Source organism: Pezoporus flaviventris, unplaced genomic scaffold (assembly GCF_033815535.1).
Source record: "Pezoporus flaviventris isolate CSIRO_AGI_PZ_B2104156 unplaced genomic scaffold, CSIRO_AGI_Pfla_v1 ptg000113l, whole genome shotgun sequence".
In the NCBI taxonomy this organism is placed as follows: domain Eukaryota; kingdom Metazoa; phylum Chordata; class Aves; order Psittaciformes; family Psittacidae; genus Pezoporus; species Pezoporus flaviventris.
In genome coordinates, this window is record NW_026892661.1 from 1,114,866 (window position 1) to 1,133,566 (window position 18,701).

Consider the following 18,701-nt stretch of genomic DNA (forward strand, 5'->3'; position numbering starts at 1 on the left):
ATTTTCGGCGCATGAATACCGCAGGCAGCTCCGAGGTTGTAGTTTTCCAGCTTGCTGGCAGCTCTGGGGATTCATCCCATTTTAGGCTATTACCTTCTGATTACTTTCCTTGGCAGCCAACCACTTTGGAGCTGGCAAATAAACAATAGGGAAGAGTGCGATGGGGAGCTTAGCTTTCAAATTACACTTTTCAATCATTTGTCACACCAAAAGTAGAGTGAGAGTTTAATACAGAACTCAAAAGCCTGAAGGGCTGAGCGGGGAGGGGTTGCTTACATCGAAGGTGTTGAGTTTGGGTGGAGCTTGGAAACTTCATCTCTGCTTCTCCAGCTTTCCATCTGTGGTCGCAGCCAGTGCAGCACGGCAGGACCTGCTGGAAAAGCCCCGCTCCCTGGAACAGCACTGGGACAGCCTGGAGAGGGACAGAAACCTGGTCAGGCATCACCCATTGAGGGGAAGGACATGGTGGAGCATCCCAACACGCCTACGGGGACGTCCCTGGTGATGGGAGGGATGGTGTGGGACGCAGAGCTGCCCGCTCACGCTAATCCTTAGGCATTTGTTGCCTTAACATTACTTGCGATCAGACCATCTCCCGTTAATGTGGATCTAATGTAGAAATCCATAGAGTCATTTGGTATTAATTACACGCTGCCGCTATATTACAGGGATTGCTTCGTGTTTATTGCTCTCTGCCATCAACTGAGGAGAGGTGGCTGCAGCCACACCACCTCCCTGCACAGGACCCGAGCTAGGCACCCGGGCAGGGCAATGGGTGAGAGCAGCCCCTTGCCAGCACCCACCCCTCACCGTGAGCCAGGTTTTCTACAGCAAGCTGGAGAAGATGCTTTTGGAGGCAGGAGAATGCTGCCTCTGCCTCAGCATCCTCCCCCAAGCTGTTTCAGCCCTGTCTCGTTATTCAGGCTCGCGGTCCCTCTGCCCACATGTCAGATGAGAGAGAAGAATAGAAATCGCTCCCCAAAGTTCACAACCCATCACTCCGCCTTTCAGAAATACAAGCAGAAATGGCAAAGCAGTAGGGGGAAAATCCATTTCTTTCGAGATGATCTTTCCTTGGAACATGTCCTGTTGATCTGCAGGCGGGGAAAGGCGGGTGTGTGTGTCTGAGATAGAGGAATCAGATCTGTCTAAACTCTCCTCCACTCCAAACTCCCCCCTTCAAAAGAGCTTTGGGAACAGGAAAAGCCTCCAGGGAGAAGTCTCTGCTGTTTGAAGACCTTTCCCGGCCAACGCGGCCCCTGGGGACCAGCTCCTCCGCACAGGGGCTTGGAGCCGGCCTCACCCGGGGCCACGGGGGGCACGGAGCGGCCGCGGGGTGTAATTAAGCGCAATTAAAGCGGGCGGGGAGGCGCGGGCGCGGCGCAGGCTGGGGACGCGCCGGTGCAGCACTGCCACCTCCCGTCCGCGCTGCCGCGGGGACAGCCCGGGGGTGCCCGCGCAGCATCCCCATCGCAGGGGGGCCGTGACAGGGCTCTGAGCCCCTCCGCCTGCATTTACACTGCCCTCGGAGCATCCCTGCCTCCGGCTCCCGCACGGGACCCCTCCGGTACCGCGGGACCAGCGGGGGTTTTTGCTGCTCTCGCTGGTGTGGGAAGGGGAAGGCAGCTCTCAACCAAACCGGGGAGAAACGAGCCCTTCCTCAGAAAGAAAAGGGGAAAAACAAGCAGCGTGACCTATAAACATCTGCTCATGTTCCCCTCCTGTTATTGCAGAGCGAGAAGCCAGAGTTATTTCAGGCTTCTCATACATCTGGAAAAGGCTTTGGGGGTTGTTTTTACTTCTCTCCCCACCCTGCAATCACTTTTCAGGCTGCAACAACTGAAAGATCACACAGAAAGGATGACAGGGTTACATCTCTGTCGTTGTTCGAGGTGATGGCGTGTGCAATGGGGAGCTCTGGCTCAGGGCAGCACCTCCAGCGACGGGGACAGGCAGAGACACACAGGGGGGGCCCGGGGGGGAAGGTGCGGGAGAACCAGGAAAGGCAAAGAGAAACACACCCCAAATGGTGAACGGCATCGGGAAATCCCGCTGGGAGCTCAGGAGAGGAGAGGGAAGCAGTTTGTGTAACCTTGGAGACGGAGACGAGGAGCCTGAAGAGGAGGGAGCGCGGTGCCAGGCGGCACGGCAGCGGTGTGGGCACCAGGATGGGCAGTACCACAGAAGGGGTTGGCAAGGAGGGAGCTCCCAGAGCTGCCCTGCAATGAGGGTGAGAAGGACATAGCCCACAGAGGGTCCAGAGGAGCATGAAGGGGGGCTGTGGAGAACCCATTTAGTGGATAGAGAGCAGAGGGTGAGGCAGAGGAGATAGCGGGAGAAGAAAATTGAGGGTGGGACAATAAAGGGAGCGGAGAGGAGAAAAGAGGAGAGATCAGATATGAAACACGGCAGAGCAAGGACTAAAGCTGTAAAGAGGCAGCACCAGCCCTCCAGCCACCACGACAGCCAGAACTGTGTCTTGTTAAGCACTGCATCTGATTTGATAAATCCCAGCCATCACCGCACAGCTTCTCCAGAGGCAGCGATGGCTGCAGGGCCCTCAGAACCTGGGCTGACTTGTTCTTGCCTTACTTTCCATCCAGCCCATCCCGTTCATTCTTTGTTCTGCTTGGCAGAAACCCCTTTGCATAAACCACCAGATTCTCTCCTGCCCGATCACAAACCCAGCGAGGGACCCCTTCACTGAGTCACTCCTAGGGGCCCCAGCCACAGCGCGCCCGCTGCTGATGCACACACCGGAGAGACCAAGGGCTGAGGGGGCTAGAAGACAGCGCACGCCTGGTTGGGTCCATCCATCACTTCTGGGAGAGATCCATGTTCCCCTGTACTCACTCAGGGCAGAGCTATTTCAAAAGAATGCTTAAAAATACCCAACCCACAAGACTAGGGACACTCTGGGAGCAAGCAGTGGCCTTGCCATGCCAGGCTAATGAAGGCTGTGCAGCGAGGCAGTGGCTGGTCCCCCCCCACAAGCACCAGGGCAGCACGAGTGATGGCACCAGGGCAGGTGACAGCGCTGGGAACAGGCTCCAGGAGCAGTGTCACCTCCTGCCTCATACCCGTGAGCAGGTCTGATGGTGGCCATGTCTCCTCCTGGGCTCTGGAGCTCCAGCCACACCACCTCTGCAAGGGACAGCTCAGTTAACAGAGGGCATCAAACAGCCCGCAATTAGCTCTCAATCTTAATTATGCACAACACTGATGAGCTCACCAACTTAATCTAATTAGTCTGCAGAGCTCAATGGCCTGGCCCTTTTTCTCAAATAATGTTCTATGTAACACTATTATCCCTTTGGAGATGACCCCTTCGCTGATGCGACTTGTCAGCAGGGCACAGCGCTGCCACAGCCTCCCATGGCACACACACACCGGGCACCGGCACCCCCATTGCCTCTTGTCCCCAGGGATGCCAGGCTCAGGGAGCAGCCCCATGCATCCACTCTGCCCTTGTAAGGGCCCTCTGGGCTTGGCAGGGTTGAGATTCAAGCCATTGTCCCCCCGCCTTTAACAAGGCCCCCAAAATGCCATCGGCTGCTGGCGTGGGGAGCCCCCGATGCTGCAGCCATGGCCTCCTGCGCCCAGGCAGTGCTTCCAGGAAGCTGCCCTCGCCCGCTCCCTGAGCAGGAATCAATGAAATCCCCTAAAAGCTCATAACTCGGAGGTAATTATAAGAAGCATCAATTACCCGGCGATGCGGGTTTCATGAATTCAGTGCATTTGCATAGTGATCAATTCAGGCAGGTCCTCTCCGGGTCCCTGGAGGAAGTTAGGACATTGTTCTGCGCGCTATTGATTTTACAATGTAAAACCAAAGCGCGCTCTCCTCTTATTCAGAGCTGCTCATTCAGCCATATTAACTTTCAGATCATTTATTTTTGTATGTCTTTCAACTCTGTTTGTTGCTATCACACAAATGCAGGGTATTACATTGTAGAGAATAATTGAATCAATACAGTCATGGTACTCTGGGTCTCACAGGCTCGCAGGAGTGTGCGAGCTGGCAGGAGCCCATGAGCAGCCTGAGAAGGGGGTTTTAACCTTTCCTGTTATTAAAACACTTGCCTGGCTATATATTAACTTTCTGCATCCTGTGGCTGCTGTTGTTTCACCTGTATTGGTGCAGGAGACGCCAGCACCAAGATGAATATGCAGAGAGGCCAATTGGGTGCTCTCCAAGCATCCCCGCGTCCTTAGAGGGATGTGGTGGGGCTCCATCTCAGCTCTCCTTTCCTCTCTGTCCTTCTTGGTGGCCACAAGCAAACGGGGGAGAGAGGAAGAAGCCCTTTCAAATGAAAAGCTGCCACATAAAGGAAGAATCCTCCTTCAGATTCGAGCGGCTCTGAAAAGAGACAGGTTTTAATTCTGCTTCCCCTCCCACTGGGATATTAGACAGCTAAATAGCAGCGCGCCTGTTTCCTTCAGATAACCGGCTCCCAAAGAGCACCGTAATTGTCCCCGGCCTCTCTCCGGCGCCGCACAGAGCAGGTCATTTACAGCCCCGCACCCGCAGCCAAACACAAACCCATTTCCAAGGGAGATTTCTATTCTTATCTGGGCTCTGCAAGAGGGGCGCGAGCGGCCCCTGTTAATTGCGGCTTCGATGGCTGTTGGAGGAGGCTTCTAATCAGCGCCGCAAAAGGCTGGGGCTCTGCATCGCGCCTGTACCCATCGCACCGGGCACTGCCGGGCTCAGGGAGCAGCACCCACATAAAGAAGGGAAGATGCCCATGAACACCCCAGGGTGATGGAAGGTGCCCCGGAGCAGGCTGCCCTCAACACTGGACCTGTGGTACCCAGCGGTGCCGCAGGTGCTCCCCAGTGATGCAGCGTCTTGTAAGCACGCTGGCTCGTCTGCTGCAATATCCTCCAGCAAATCAAGCAGCCCCTTCTTGGGATGTTTTCAATCTGTTTTATGTTGATTTTAATTAAAGAATTTGAAACTGAACAAACAGTTCGTAGCAGGTGGCCACACAAGTGTGAAATAAGCAAACTGCTCTATCTGCCACAAACTCCACCAGTAAATTCCTTCAAATTAATCCCAGCCTCCGAGAGGCTGCGACTCCGTCTAAGTGCTGTGCAAGCTGGCCTCGGCCCTTCTCCAAATATTTACCCTCATCCCAGCACCAGAAGTGGGATGTCGACTACCTGCATCAGCAGGGCTGCTGCCCCCTTACCTTTGCTCCATCCCATGACGGAAGGAGGGTGGATTTCCTGCTGGGAATAACTGCACCCCAGATTTGGGAGCAGCTCCTGCCACTGGCATTAACCCTACACCCATCCTTATCCTCATCCTCCTCCGGGTATCACATCTCACCCATGCATCCCTGCTCCGCTTGAGGACCGTCCCCTGCATAACCTTGACAGTACCGAGGCAGTGGAAGGGCCCTTGTCCACGTAACAGGCTCTGCATACTGATGGTCCCTGGGGAAGACAGAACCACAGATGCCCACAAGCTTTTCTTCTTGCAAGGCTGAGACAGAGACAACTCAGGGAGGGAGAAAAAGCACAAAGAGGAAACAAAGGCACGCGCTCCTCTTCATCTCACACCTTGCCCTCTGTCAGGAATCCTACCAGCATCTTTAGGACGGGGACCTTGTGCCCTCGCATGATGCCCATGTTCTCCCTTGATGCTCGAGACCCCCTTGGCCCAGTACGTGCTGATGCCAACAGCCCGAAGCCCTCTGCTTCCTGTGCAGGGAGGCTTTGGGGCTCTCATCCTTTCCCCTCCTCCCCTGTCCCTCCAGCCTCAGCATGAAGGGAGCAGGCAAAGGTGAGGAGCACTCACCTGGGTGCTGTGGGAAGTTGGCAGCTACCACCGCATCCCAGCCCCGGAGCCATGGAGCAGGAGGTGATCAGCTCCCTGCTCCCTCCTTTCAGCAGGAGACATAACTGGCCACCAGCTCCTTTTCCCCCTGCAGCATTCCCAGCATGTTCATTCCATTTCTCCTGCTTGCCTCCCCCCCCAGTGACCCCAGCCAGGACACCAGAGCCATGCTCCCCGTCAGCTGGTGCCCTCGGGAGCATCACTACAACACGTTCTGCTTTCCTGGGATTACCCTCGGGTTTCCTTCTCCTCCCCTCCATAAATATGGATGCACAGCTGCTGCCGGGAAGAGTCAATGCAAACAAAAAGGGGCAGGCTGCGAGCCCCGTGCTTCCCTCCTGGGCTGCTTCCATCCGGGATTCAGGCGGGTTGGAGGTGGGGAGGCGGAGCAGGATTGTTCTCCCCGAGCACCATGCTCAGGTGTGTGCAGACATGAAACAAAACAACACTAACATAGGCATGGGGAAGAGCCCAGCATGTACCAGGGAAGCAGGCAGCCACCCTGCGCCCAGGTCTGGGAGGAGGCATCGAGATGAAACAGCTTTAACACCTTCCCCAAAGGCCTCATCCAGTGCCTCATCCCAACAGCTCCTCCTGCCCTTTAAAGGCAAGGATATGCTCTACTCCATACATTAATCTCCTCATCACCAAATTAATTTCCATCTCAGTTACAGCATGTTCAGACTCTATTAGTAAATCGTGTCCTAGCTGCTTAGCAACTTTTGTTGTAAGAATCCTATTAGATCACGTTTCAAACCGGCAGAGATGGAAGAGCTATTATCTTAATAAGTTAAACATTAAAGGCACTACGGTGGAGACAGGATTGCTCCCGCTGCTCACAGCCGTGCACAGCCTGGTACACAGAGCACGGCAGGGACCCCAACCCGCGCCCCGAGCATCCCATCACACCCAGGCAGGGCCGCAGTGTGGCACGGAGCTGCTGCGCTCCTCCGGGCTGGTTACGGCAGTGACACACGGGGTGAGCTGTGTCGTGGCTGGATGCACACATATGCTGATAAGGAAGAATAATAACTTGTCAAAGATATATATGATATGTGTTTTCTTTGCAGACAGAATATATATTGGGATAATTCATCAACGGACTCGCCTGGCACTGGCCAGAACAGAGAAAGAATCACAGTAAGAAGCAGTCAAGGCAGAACCCCCCCTTGGCTTCTTATTGTACCAAGCCATAAGCCCAGCTCAACGGGGGTAAAGCAAAGCGGCTTCCCTCCAGCCCCAGTGGAAACCTGCCTGCAAGGAGCAAGTGCTTGGCCCTATTTCTATATGCTACAAACAGGGGTGAGTGTTGAGAGGAAGGTCCTGGGCAGCCCCAAGGAAAGAGTGGAGCAGAGAAGGGGCAGGAGGTGCCACCAGGACTATTCCCATGCACAGCCCCATCGCATGGCCCTGTGCAGAGCTGCAAGCCAAGGACCCGCTCCCGAAGCAGTAAATGGGGATCAATGTTCTGGATAATTTTATGATGCAGAAACACGCAGCCTAATTCCATCTTCAGCGAAGGGAACAAATGCATCGCTGCTTGCTCCCTTCTTCTTTCTTCCCCTCCTTCCGCCTGCGTTCGATGCCGCTCCATGTGGCAACATCAAACGGTCTCAGAATATTTTAGCTCCTGTAAAATATTTATATTCCAAAGCAAGGAAGGAAATTGGTCTCTTCCGAGCCATGTAAACACATCCCTCCTTCCAGCTGGATCCTGGCAGCGGAGGAGCCACACACCTGCACGCCGCTGCTCCGGGTACCACAGCCGAGCATCACCGGGATGGCAAGGACCAAGGGTCCAGCACTGGAGGAGCAAGGGGAGGCCGAGGCACCCCTGCCTCCGTCCAACTGGAGATGAATTGAGCACTGCCATTAAAATGTCACCAGGCAAATTATTAAGTGAAGGTAAACCACTTCCGCGCCTCAAAAGCAAAGGCAATCAGTCCCACGCATGTCCCCCTAGGAAATTATGTGGAGTAATTAATCAAAAGGCTAATGAGAAATGTGTTTTCTTCCCCAGCTTAACACCGCATCATATTCTTATTAGCCAAGGTTATTACAATAGTAATCATGCATGCTCCGAGTTCAGATTGGGTTTTTTTGCTCCACTGCCACCAATTTAGAAAGCCATTAATGGGAAAGATAAACTCCGACACACAAAGCAGCCCTTTGTGTCTGTGCACCCGCCACCATCTGTGTGCTGCCACCCAATTACAGCCACAAGTGCTGGCCACGGTGGGACCTGCAGCCACACGGTGCATGGAGCCCGTTCCCGGGGTGGGAATGAAGTCCTGGACAACAGGAGAAGCTGTGGATGTGCAGACACGGGAAGCACATGGTCTGTGAGTGCTGCGGTTCTCGCTGTGTCAGCACATCTGGCCCCACTGTACAGATGCTGGAAGTGGGACCTGCGTTGTTCCGTGGATCTGGCTGTAAGTGGGTGATGTTTTGGGAGCGATGGGTCCCCCCTGCACCATCTGCCCATCCCACAGCCCCAAAGTGCACAGTCAGCAGCACGGTGAAGGGAAAAGCATCCCTGCGTGCTATTCAGCATTAAATAACCCAGCCCCCTACAGAGAGAGGGGAGAAGAATGAGTCTGACAAAAACTACAAAGATTTCCTATGCCAAGTTAAAAATGCATTGACCTGATTAGCTGGCTGGAGGGGTGCTGAGCCAGAGCGGAGCAGGGAAACCCAGGCTCACAGCAACAGCAGAGCACAGAGGACTTCAGTGCAGGAGGGATCTCGCACCTCCCCTTCACAGCTCCGCCTTGGGGCTCAATGTGTGAGAGGCAAAGGGTTGGAGCCCCACTCCTGCCCACCCAGGGGATGCCACTGATGCTCTGCACTGCATTGCTTGTCCCTCTGCCTCCCTGGGACGCCGCTGGAGAAGGTAGCACGAGCTCTGCAGGATGTCTGGCAGCTCCCCTTTGATGTGTGGATTAATGAGAACTGACACCGCTGGAGCGGAGCCTTCAGAAGCCCAAAGGCAGGGCCTGGGGCGAGACTGGAGGGGACAACGCGCTCTGTGCGCTCCCTTTGATTGCTCCGTGCTTAGCCCCAACGAGAGGCGAGGCAGCGGCGTGGGGCTGGAGCCGTGGCTCTGCTTGGAGCTGGCTGGCTTCAGCTTGTGCTGTGGCACCCCTGAGAGCCCCGGCGGGTCCCACGGAGCTGCAGCACTGCGGATGGCTCTGCCAAGGCACCCCTGGCACATCATGCAAGCAGCAGCATCCCAGCAAGAGGCAGGGCCTGAGGCACTGGGACACCCAGTGCTGCTTCCATGCTTGTGGCTGGCTCCCTCCTATTGCTGCCTAACCATGGGGCTCACCTGAGTGGCGCCGGCTGGGAGAAGGATGCAGCGTCCCCATGTCCCCTGCCTGGGACAGGGCTCTTCTTCTCTAGGTTGAAGACATCATAGCACTTGAGCAGGATGGATCCGACACAGCGCTGGCCCTGCTCTGCTCGATTGAGCACACACGGAAAGAAACAACAGCATCACCATCAAAGTGCTCCAAGGAGAAGCTGATCCAAAGTCCTTCCTAATCTGTTATTGGAATAACCTCCTCTGCTCACAATGAGCAGGACAAGGAAGGCCGCATCACGAGCGGCAGCCAAGAGGTTCTCTTCCCCACCTTGCAGTTGCAGTGGGGGTCCCTGCTGCAGCTTGTGCTCTCTGCACCTGCAGTCAATGTCCCCATCGGAAAGGGGTCCTTGGGGGACCACAGTGGGGTGTTTGCCCCTGCACCCACCACCCAAAGCGGTGGCACTGCAGAGCCTTGGGTGCCTGCAGCTCCGCAGCCCCTCTCTGAGCCCCTCTCTGAGCCCTTAAAGAAGAAATCTATTAGCTGGTAATTACCTGCAGGCTGGAACACTCCAGTTTTATTACGGCGATAAAGCACTCCACAATTATCATCTGTGATTCCTGCTGTAGGGTGTTTACTCTTAGAGCAACACCTGATTTATGGCTGCAGCAGCCCGGAGCTGAGATGCCAGGCAGGCAGAGGTCCTGCACAGGCACTGCCCAGGCTGCTTGACTGATGGAGTTACCACTTCTGAAGTGTCTCCAAACTAAATATGGATGCACATCTGCCTCCGCTTAGGTGTAACAAATGGTTAGAGACTGGGTTAAATTACCCCAGAACTGGGTCCATACCAGCTACCCCGATTGTGGCCTGGGGGACCTATCATGGCCTGCAAAAGGAAATGCTGCAGACTTAACTTTTCACCAGTGTTGTGCAGATGAAGTCCTCCACAGCCTTCTCATGGAGAGGATGAGCAGCCACTCCCCAGGAGCCCCTTCTCCATGCACAGGGACCCGGCCCTGACCCTGAGGCAGTTGCAGGACCCATGGGACACAGGGAAACCGAGGCCCAGGGAGCTTCCCATGCCCCACGTGCGCAGCAGTACCCACACCTTGAGCCCCATTCCTCAGTGCCCGGCACTAATCACCAGCTAACACATCTCAACCATGTTTATCTCCATCCAGGCTGCTTTTCAATTTGATTATTTATCTCCCATTTAGCCTTTGACAGATCAAAGGCTCAGCGGAGGGGAAGCAGAGCCGGGCCGCGCATGGAAATGAGCCTTGATACATAATTAATTAACATAAAACAGTTTCATTAGGAGGTGGTGTTACGTTCCAGTTTTTCTTCAACATTTAAGCTGTGTTAGGAGCAGGAGGGAAAAGGCAGCTCTGGGGAACCCTGGGCCTGGCATGGCCCATGCCAGTGGCCACGCTCAGCTCCCGCATCCTCTCTGGGATGGACCGGAGCGCATCCCCTCTTCCCTAATCGCCTGCAATGTCTCCTAGCCTTGATTATTAATCTGTTTTCAATTCTATTAAGAGATAGCCAGGAGAAAGAGTATCAATTTTAGATTAACAAGGTTATTAGCACTTAATTATGTGAGGTGCCTTTGTAATTGAAAAGGAAAAGAGGAAGCGCCATAAATATCCCCAGCCCCTGAGCTCCTGGGGGTTTGCGGGTGGCTCTTTATTCACGAGGCTCTGGAACCATAAATATTAAACATCTCGTGAAACAGATTACAAGGCAGAGAGAGGATGCCCTCTGGATATTCCGGCGTGGAATGCTCTTGCATTAACAAATATTCATTAACTGGGATCTGCAAAGTTATTTCCACCAAGACGCGGCAAATGAGCAGGAGAGAGAGGTTATTGGAAAAAAAGGGAGTCTAGAGTAAATATTATTAGTAATTTTTATCTCCGTGTGTCCCTAATTATGGAATAATTAGGGAAAGTGCACATATGCATATACAATCACTAACCTGTCACTCTTGGGATATTCATTCCAGCCCTGCAGCAGGATGGAGGCAGCGGGAGAAGCGATCCTCCTCCAAAATGAACTGGGGGCCCTCTGCCCCGAGGTACCCCACCACAGCCCCATCGCTGTGCTTCACGGGACACACACATCAGGCCCTTCTGAGTACCCATGACTGGGATTGCTGCTGGTTAGAGAGAAATTAAGGTGACAAATTAGGGGCTCTTTTTAATTACAAACTAAGAGGAGACCTCAGCAACAACAGCATGCGTTGTAAGAGCCCACTTTGCTGGAGCCATTAAACAAGGAGGTCAGAAGCTCTGTTGACTCTCACCAGGACAGGCAGAGCTGTCCGAAGCTCCGGCTGCGCCCAGCAGCCCTTCTCCATCCATCCCTCCATCCCTGCATCCACCCCTCCGGCCAGACCTGCAGGCAGGGTCCTGGGGTCCAGCGGCGTCACATACCCGCTTTAAGCTCTTAATCTGAACTAAACACATTACCCATGAGCTCATCAACAAAAATCTAATTATGCTGTGTGAGGCCAGGCTTAATTGCTTGTCCTTGACACGAATAATGCACCACGTAAGCCTATTAGCTGCTGTAAGCCTATTATTATTATTATCGTGTTCACTGTCAAAAGTACGGAACAGCGGAAGAGGGGAAACAGTGCTGTGCAATTAGCAGCAAATGCCAGACAAAGCAGCTCAGAGGGAGCAGGAGCCACCAGTCATTACTAGGTGCTTTTTGGGGCTGGTCAGGGGTGAAGCTGCACCGGGATGCTGGTGCCACCAGGGATGCGCCGAGAGACACAGCAGGGCTGCAGTATCCTGACTCCTCCACAGAGGAGCCCAGCCCCAAACCCACCTTCTCCATGGAGTTCCAACCCGATTCACCCCAAGCACTGCACAGCTCCAGTGCACGGTTTGCTGATCCCAGTAATGAAGCGATGGGGCTGCAGTATCCGGAGACGGCTCCCGCGCTCACAGCCTCCTCCCGCACTTATCACCACTCACAGGATGTTTACAATAATTTCTAATTTGTGCAATTATTAATCATTTCTCTATCTGCCTCATTTGCATAATAATTACTGTGCTCGGCGCCTGCCGTGACGGTGAATGACAGAGCTCCAAATTCAATTAAGATTCCTGTATGCAGGTTTTGTGCTTAAAGCTAATCACAGTGGCTGCTTGGTGCCAGAACCAGGGCAGCTGCCCCTCCACAAGCACCAATAAAGGGATCCACTTCCTGCGGCAGTTGCTGCATCTCCATCCCCCCTCTCATCCCAGAGCATTTCCCAGCAGCTCTGCTGCCAGCAGTGATCAGATGCATCTTCCACTTCTGCATCACCTAAGCTCTCCCATGCTCTTCTCGCGTAGAGAAAGAGCTTAAGAAAGTATCTGGTAAGAAACAAGTAAGAGACCTGCCCTACAAGAGCAGCACACTCACACCCAAGCAGGGCAGGCAGGAAGGCACAAGCTGTACCCAGGGATCACCTCTCCCACTAAGGTGAATTCAGGAAGTCCACAGTATTGTTTTACATCTCAGAAGCAGTGCCTCTTGGGGTGCCCTGCTCGGCTGGTGTCCTGCAGCACTGCAGTCACACACAGCCCTTGCACCAACAGACTGACCATCACTGACTCCCCTCGTCCCTCCTTGTGGAAGAAACACCACCAAAATCAAGTACCAAAAAAGCAAGCTGTTATTTCCGAGTGTACACACAGGTTCCAGGACTGCTAGAAAGGAAACACAGTGAATAAAAACCAGGGAACGAAGCCCCAAGACCCTCCAGCTCCAGGGAAAACTGCACGTTTGCTTCCACAGGAAACTGTCCCCACTAAAAGAGCGCTGGAAGAGACTGGAGAGGACCAGCTCTGCAGCAGCCACGTGTTCCAAATGCCTTCAGCATGAAGAACAACCTGAGATTTAGGACACCTGAAGACTTGTGAACCGCCCTCAGAGGACAAAGCATTTGGCATCAAACAAATAGAAAACAAATCCGTTTCTACAGTTTGTTAGAAGACAAACAAATGGCCCAGAAACCAGTGTATCACGGGGAGCACCAGCGCTCCCCGTGCACCTCCACCACTGCGCTGCCCCAAGTCCTCGCCCCTTAGGCTGATGGGGAAACCTTCTTTTGGCAGCTCTCCTCCATTCAGCCTCTCCTCCCGGAACAGGATCCAGTGGGACGCTTGGTCCAGGCGGAGTGAGCTGCTCCTCACAGCTCTGGCCAGGCAGCAGCCGGGAGTGGTGCTGTGCGTGGTCCTTCACCTGACCTACATGTCCTCAACGCTCCACTTGTAGGCGAGCTCCTGAACCGCCTTCTTGTTGGCTATCCTGGCAAAGCGCTGCTGCTCGAAGCCGTTGGACCTGCAAACACCACCGAGAACACCATGGGCTGCTGGGCAGAAGCTTCTCTGAAGCAATCAAACTTTGAGACATTCTGAGCTTTCTGCTACTTTTACTGTGGCTCGATCTGCAGTAGCATCTCTGAAGCTCTTCACACCTTAGCTGATAGTACCAGCCCTTACTATTGGCAACACCCTCATCAACTGGTAGCTGTGAATCTTTACACCAGGAACTGTTTGAGGCAAAGCTCACCCATGTTCACTGTTACTCTAACACAGGGCTGCATCAGGACACGTACCTGTCCACGCCGTCCCAGCGGTGCCCTGGCCATATGTTAAACCTGTTGAGTGGAGGTGCTGGTCCGTTGTACCGGGGCTTTTCTAGGAACACACAGAGCAATAGAGCCGTTTACTCCTTCAGTGCAACCACAGTCACATCATCATCACCCCAGAGGTACATCAAGCAGTGTGTGTACAGCCAGCTACAGCTCACAGAGGGAACTCCCAAAGGCACAATCAAATCGGACTCTCCCGATTTTTAAGTCACCAGATCCTGCTCTCCAAGCTAACAAATAGTAGTGACCATTACTGGCAACAAGGCAGTAGCAACAAACATTGGTGCTATACTCCATAAAAGTAGGCCTTGAGGACCAAGATGCGTTTAAACAGCAGCTGCATTTCTGTGCTGCCAGGGCCTTAAAGCAGAGATTGGTGTAACTCAGAATCAAACCTTTCTTCTCTTTGTTCTCTTTGGCCTTCCTTTTTTTGATGAACTCAGCCATGGGGTCTCCCTCCCTCTCCTGCTCTCTCAGCATTCGATCCAGATCCTGGTCATCAATGTAACGGGCCAACGGCTTCTGCATCTCTTTTATGGCATCTTCCACGTTCTGCTGCTGCTGCCTCCCCTGCGCCAGCCTGGAAACAAACACAGAACCAAGTCATCGCTCACTGGGAGTTGCTCTGTTTGAAGGACACATCACAGCCCTGAACTTCCACTGTGTGTGCACCATTCCGAATACACATTCGGCCAGAGGGAATAACTGAGGGGATCTCCAGGGCAGGTGGAACACGTGGTCTCCCAGACCCAGACTCAGAACACAGTGACACACCACTGCTGGAAGTGAGCCCAAAGAGCCCTGAGATGGTGCTGGGGGCTGTGCAGACCCTTACCCCTTTCCCCATCTGGCATACTGCTCATCCCTCTCGGACTTGGCTTCAGCTTTCTGCTGCTGCTCCAGCCGCTCCTGCGCCAGGTCCCTCCTGCGGCCCGACTTGTCTCGGAAGACGGTCTCAGTGTGTCGGGATTCCTCTGGATGGGACAGATGCCTCAAGTCACACATCTGGCAACACTTCCATGACTAACGGCCCCTCACTTGGGTATTTTAGCCCCTGACTCATTCCAGGCTCTGACAGACTGAGAGCAGGAAGCAGAAAGCGAGCGGGTGCTCGTGCAGTGTTTTACACCCCTACCTTCCAAGTGCTTGGTACTCCTCTCATGCTTCCTGAGCTCCTGCTGTTCCCTCCGCAGCACATCAGCTGACACCAGGCCAGCTTTGACCCCCGAAAGCATCGTGTTTGCCTGTAAATCAAACAGAAGTCACAGTTAGCGCTGGCTGAAGCTGTCCAGGATCCAGAGGTGCAACAAGAGGAATGTCTACCTTCTTGGGAGATCCCTTGGCGTCACGGTGGCGAGGCGGAGAGAGGTCCTGGGGGCTCCTGGAGCGGCGCTGCTCCTTCCCGGCTGGCAGAGCCCGTCGGGGAGGGGACAGATCCGAGTCTGAGGACTGGCTGTGGTTGTGTTTGAGAGGACCACGCTTCGGGGACCTGCTGTGTACATGGCCCAGCCTGCGCTCTGCATCAGGGGCGCTCCGGGGGCCTCTCCGTGGGGATGGGGAGCTGGAGGCCTGCCTCAGGCCCCTCTGAGGCGAGGGCACCTGCCTGGGCTGTGACGTGGCTGGAGAAGCACCTGCAGTAAAGACACACACTAACTGAAATCCCCAGAGGTAGGCAGAGTCAGGACCACAAAAGGACTAAAAATGGACGTACACGATGTCAACTCCTAGGAAAATCAGACCTCGAGATGACAAGCTATAGGGCAAAGACAGGTATGTGACAAGAGCCTGGGAATTCTCTGGATCCTTCTAAACACGTACTACCCAGAGACAGGGTTTAAACTCCAGTTGCCTTTTGGACATGCCTAAGCCTTAGCCAGTTAACTCTCATTAATTCTAGTCTGGCTGATGAAAACATAGAACTAACTGCACCAACAGAAATTACCATCTATCCACCACCATTCCATGCCTGCAGACTGCCAATTCCACGCCACTCATCCCTCAGGAGCACATGGACATGATCCCAGAGCAGGCAGGCAGCAAAGCACAGGACAGACAGGACAAACTCTTGCATACACTCACCTTTCGTTCTGCTCTGCTTTCTCAGGCTGGGTGACCCTGTCCTCCTCCTCCGGGGCGGTGAGGAATCCGAGTCAGAGCTGTACCTCTGCTTCCGTGGAGGGGACAGGTCTGGGGTGGCCTGGCGCTTCTGGCGCGATGAGGACTTGTCAGAGACACCGTGCCGGGGCTGAGGCTGCTCCCCTGGGGCCCTTCCTGACTGTGCCTTGTCTGTGGGCTTGCAGCTCCTCTTCCCTGCTGCTGAACTGCCCCTCTTTGGGGACACATCTGGGGAGTCGTGGTGCTGCCGCTGAGGAGGGGACAGGTCAGGGGAGTCGTGGCGCTTCCTTCGTGGTGGTGAGAGGTCAGGGGAGTCGTGGCGCTTCCTTCGTGGTGGTGAGAGATCAGGGGAGTCGTGGCGCTTCCTTCTTGGTGGTGAGAGATCAGGGGAGTCGTGGCGCTTCCTTCTTGGTGGTGAGAGGTCAGGGGAGTCGTGGCGCTTCCTTCTTGGTGGTGAGAAGTCAGGGGAGTCGTGGCGCTTCCTTCTTGGTGGTGAGAGGTCATGGGAGTCGTGGCGCTTCCTTCGTGGTGGTGAGAGATCAGGGGAGTCGTGGCGCTTCCTTCTTGGTGGTGAGAGGTCAGGGGAGTCGTGGCGCTTCCTTCGTGGTGGTGAGAGGTCAGGGGAGTCGTGGCGCTTCCTCCTTGGTGGTGAGAGATCAGGGGAGTCGTGGCGCTTCCTCCTTGGTGGTGAGAGATCAGGGGAGTCGTGGCGCTTCTTTCTTGGTGGTGAGAGGTCAGGGGAGTCGTGGTGCTGCTGCCTGGGAGGCAGGAGGCTGCAGGAGTTGTTCCTCTCCTGCCTGGGAGGGGACAGGTCAGGGGAGTCATGGCGCTTCCTCCTAGGTGGGGATGGGTCCGGGGAGCCGCTGTGCTTCCTCCTCGGTGGCGAGAGCTCGGGGGAGTCGTGGCGCTTCTTTCTGGGTGGGGATGGGTGCGGGGAGTCGTGGCGCTGGCGCCCGGGAGGCGGGAGGCTGCTGCAGCTGTTCCTGTTCTGCCCGGCGCGGGCCGGATCCGGGCCCACAGGCGCTCTGTCAGGGGAGTCGTGCCGCAGCTCCCTCGGCGGGGAGCCCTCCGGGGAGTCGTGGCGCTGCCGCCTGCCAGGGGAGGCAAAGGTGGGAAGCAGAGTGAGAGCTGTGTTTGGAAATGAAACCCAAGTGGGATCTGTAAAGCCAGCAGGAGGGATCAAGGGTGAAAACAAGAGAGCCTGGCTGCTGTGCAACCACAGAACAGAGAACGAGTTGGAGAACGGTTTCGGTTAGAAAGGACCTTAAAGCTCATTCAGCTCCAACCCCCTGCCATACTCAAGGACACTTTCCACTAGAGCAAGTTGCTCCAAGCCCCATCCAACATCCCACAGGTGCTTTCAGAAGCGGCATCACCCAGATCCCTGACACTGCCCCTGTGGCACAGCAGGTCCACCTATCACACCGAAACCCAAAGCGCTGCTGCCAGTCCCCCAGCACAGGAAAGGGAATCCCTGTCCCTGCCACTTCTCACACTTCACAGCAAAGCTCTTAGAAACTGCAGTACAAGCGAGGCACCACCAGGAAACGGGAGTTCACCCACAGAAGGATTCTCAGCTGGAGCCTGTACCTGAGGGCAGATTTGGCAGCGACTGAAACATCCGAGCTCTGCGAGTCTTCATTCTGGTCTAAAGGAAAACAACCAGAAAGACACCGTCACCAGGGAGCTGCAGAGCCCATGCTCTCGTCAGCATTCCAAGGATACAGATATCTTTGATCTGGTCTCACCTCCGAGGAGTTTCCATTTAGCATTTGTTCGGAATTCCTCCATAAGCTTCACCTCATCCGGACGCTCGTCAATAAATTCTGCCACCTGAACACAGAAGAGCAGCTTTGGAGAGGGAGGAAGAACAGCTTTCCTCCCTCTAGCACAAAGAACTACCCATAACAGCACTGAAAACTGCTGTGTGACCATCGTTTCACCTCCCTGAGCCTCTGCCCTCGAAGAACCTCCTTGCTGCCAGCATTCCCAGCAATGGCGCAGGTACCTTCCGCCCAGCCTCCAGAGCTGCTTTAAAGCCCCGAGAACCACTGTACGGACCCACCACATCCTTTGGGCACTTGTGAGACTGGATATCGGAAAAGAACGGGCTACTTCTGCCTGCACGGAGCTCATTCACCCCTTGCGCTTAGCGCAGGAAGACTCGTCCCTCCCTGCCGCAAACGCTCCCGAAGGAGGAGGCGACGAGGCGGCTTCCAAAGGGAGACACGGGCCGGACCCCCCCAGGAGCCCGAGTCAGTGCCGCCGCGTTCAGCCCCTCCCGCTCACCACAGGCATGTCCCCTTCGTCGTCCTCCTCCTCCTCCTCCTTCTCCTGGCCCGCAGCGATGCTGCTCCAGCTCACGTCGTCATCCACGATCCGCATCCTGCCAGCGGGAAAGGGGCGCCCGTTCGCCGTCAGCGAAGCGGGATCCGGGGGAGCGCCCAGGCCGCGGCTCGCCTCGGGCACCGCGGGAGGGCCGCGGCTGGCACCGGCCGCGCCGTCCCCTTGCCCCGCAACTCACCCGCCTCTGCCGGCGGCGCCAGGCGGCTTCTTCCTGCGGCGGCGGCGGGGCTGGGCGGGCGCGGCCGGGCCGCTCAGGTACCGCCGCAGGTACTCGGCCTTCGACAGCCCCTGCGCCGCCATCTTGGCGCCAGCCGGAAGTGAGGCCAGCACGCTGGGACGCGGCGCCGGAGGGGGCGTGGCCCGATGGGAGACGGGCGTGGTTTGGGGTGGTGGGCGGGGCTTAGGGGCGGTGGGCGGGGCCATCACGGACGGACACGGC

At 55.3% G+C, this 18,701-nt stretch overlaps 1 protein-coding gene and 2 long non-coding RNA genes across 4 annotated transcripts; all 3 read right to left on the minus strand.

Annotated features, from left to right (window-relative positions):
- Window positions 1-6,894: 6,894 nt before the first annotated feature.
- Window positions 6,895-9,286, minus strand: LOC133282042 (uncharacterized). Its single transcript, XR_009747619.1, has 2 exons — window positions 9,174-9,286; window positions 6,895-8,415 (listed from the first exon to the last, which is right to left on the minus strand). It is a non-coding gene; the product is annotated as an uncharacterized LOC133282042 (long non-coding RNA).
- Window positions 9,287-10,794: 1,508 nt separating this feature from the next.
- LOC133282013 (uncharacterized) lies at window positions 10,795-12,919 on the minus strand. Its single transcript, XR_009747614.1, has 2 exons — window positions 11,456-12,919; window positions 10,795-11,305 (listed from the first exon to the last, which is right to left on the minus strand). It is a non-coding gene; the product is annotated as an uncharacterized LOC133282013 (long non-coding RNA).
- A 395-nt stretch (window positions 12,920-13,314) lies between these two features.
- On the minus strand, window positions 13,315-18,578 carry BUD13 (BUD13 homolog). Of its 2 annotated transcripts, none has more exons than XM_061477983.1 (11): window positions 18,441-18,578; window positions 18,209-18,302; window positions 17,665-17,749; window positions 17,507-17,564; window positions 15,881-17,007; window positions 15,125-15,432; window positions 14,937-15,045; window positions 14,637-14,775; window positions 14,197-14,381; window positions 13,766-13,847; window positions 13,315-13,488 (listed from the first exon to the last, which is right to left on the minus strand). In XM_061477983.1, exons 1-11 carry the CDS (start codon window positions 18,560-18,562, stop codon window positions 13,395-13,397), a joined length of 2,403 nt encoding a protein of 800 aa, XP_061333967.1. In that variant the 5' UTR covers window positions 18,563-18,578; the 3' UTR covers window positions 13,315-13,394. The 2 variants fall into 2 exon arrangements, with proteins under 2 accessions (XP_061333967.1, XP_061333965.1); XM_061477981.1 differs by having other exon boundaries at window positions 18,206-18,302.
- Between the last annotated feature and the right edge of the window lie 123 nt (window positions 18,579-18,701).

What these genes read in the sequence shown, in the direction of transcription:
- BUD13 (XM_061477981.1), bottom strand. Translation starts at nt 18,562, where the DNA reads ATGGCGGCGCAGGGGCTGTCGAAGGCCGAGTACCTGCGGCGGTACCTG. An exon ending in GGCGCCGCCGGCAGAGGCGG is followed by an intron (nt 18,303 to 18,440) that starts GTGAGTTGCGGG and finishes TCCCGCTGGCAG; the next exon opens with GATGCGGATCGTGGATGACG. An exon ending in AGAGAACAAAGAGAAGAAAG is followed by an intron (nt 13,848 to 14,196) that starts GTTTGATTCTGA and finishes GTGTGTTCCTAG; the next exon opens with AAAAGCCCCGGTACAACGGA.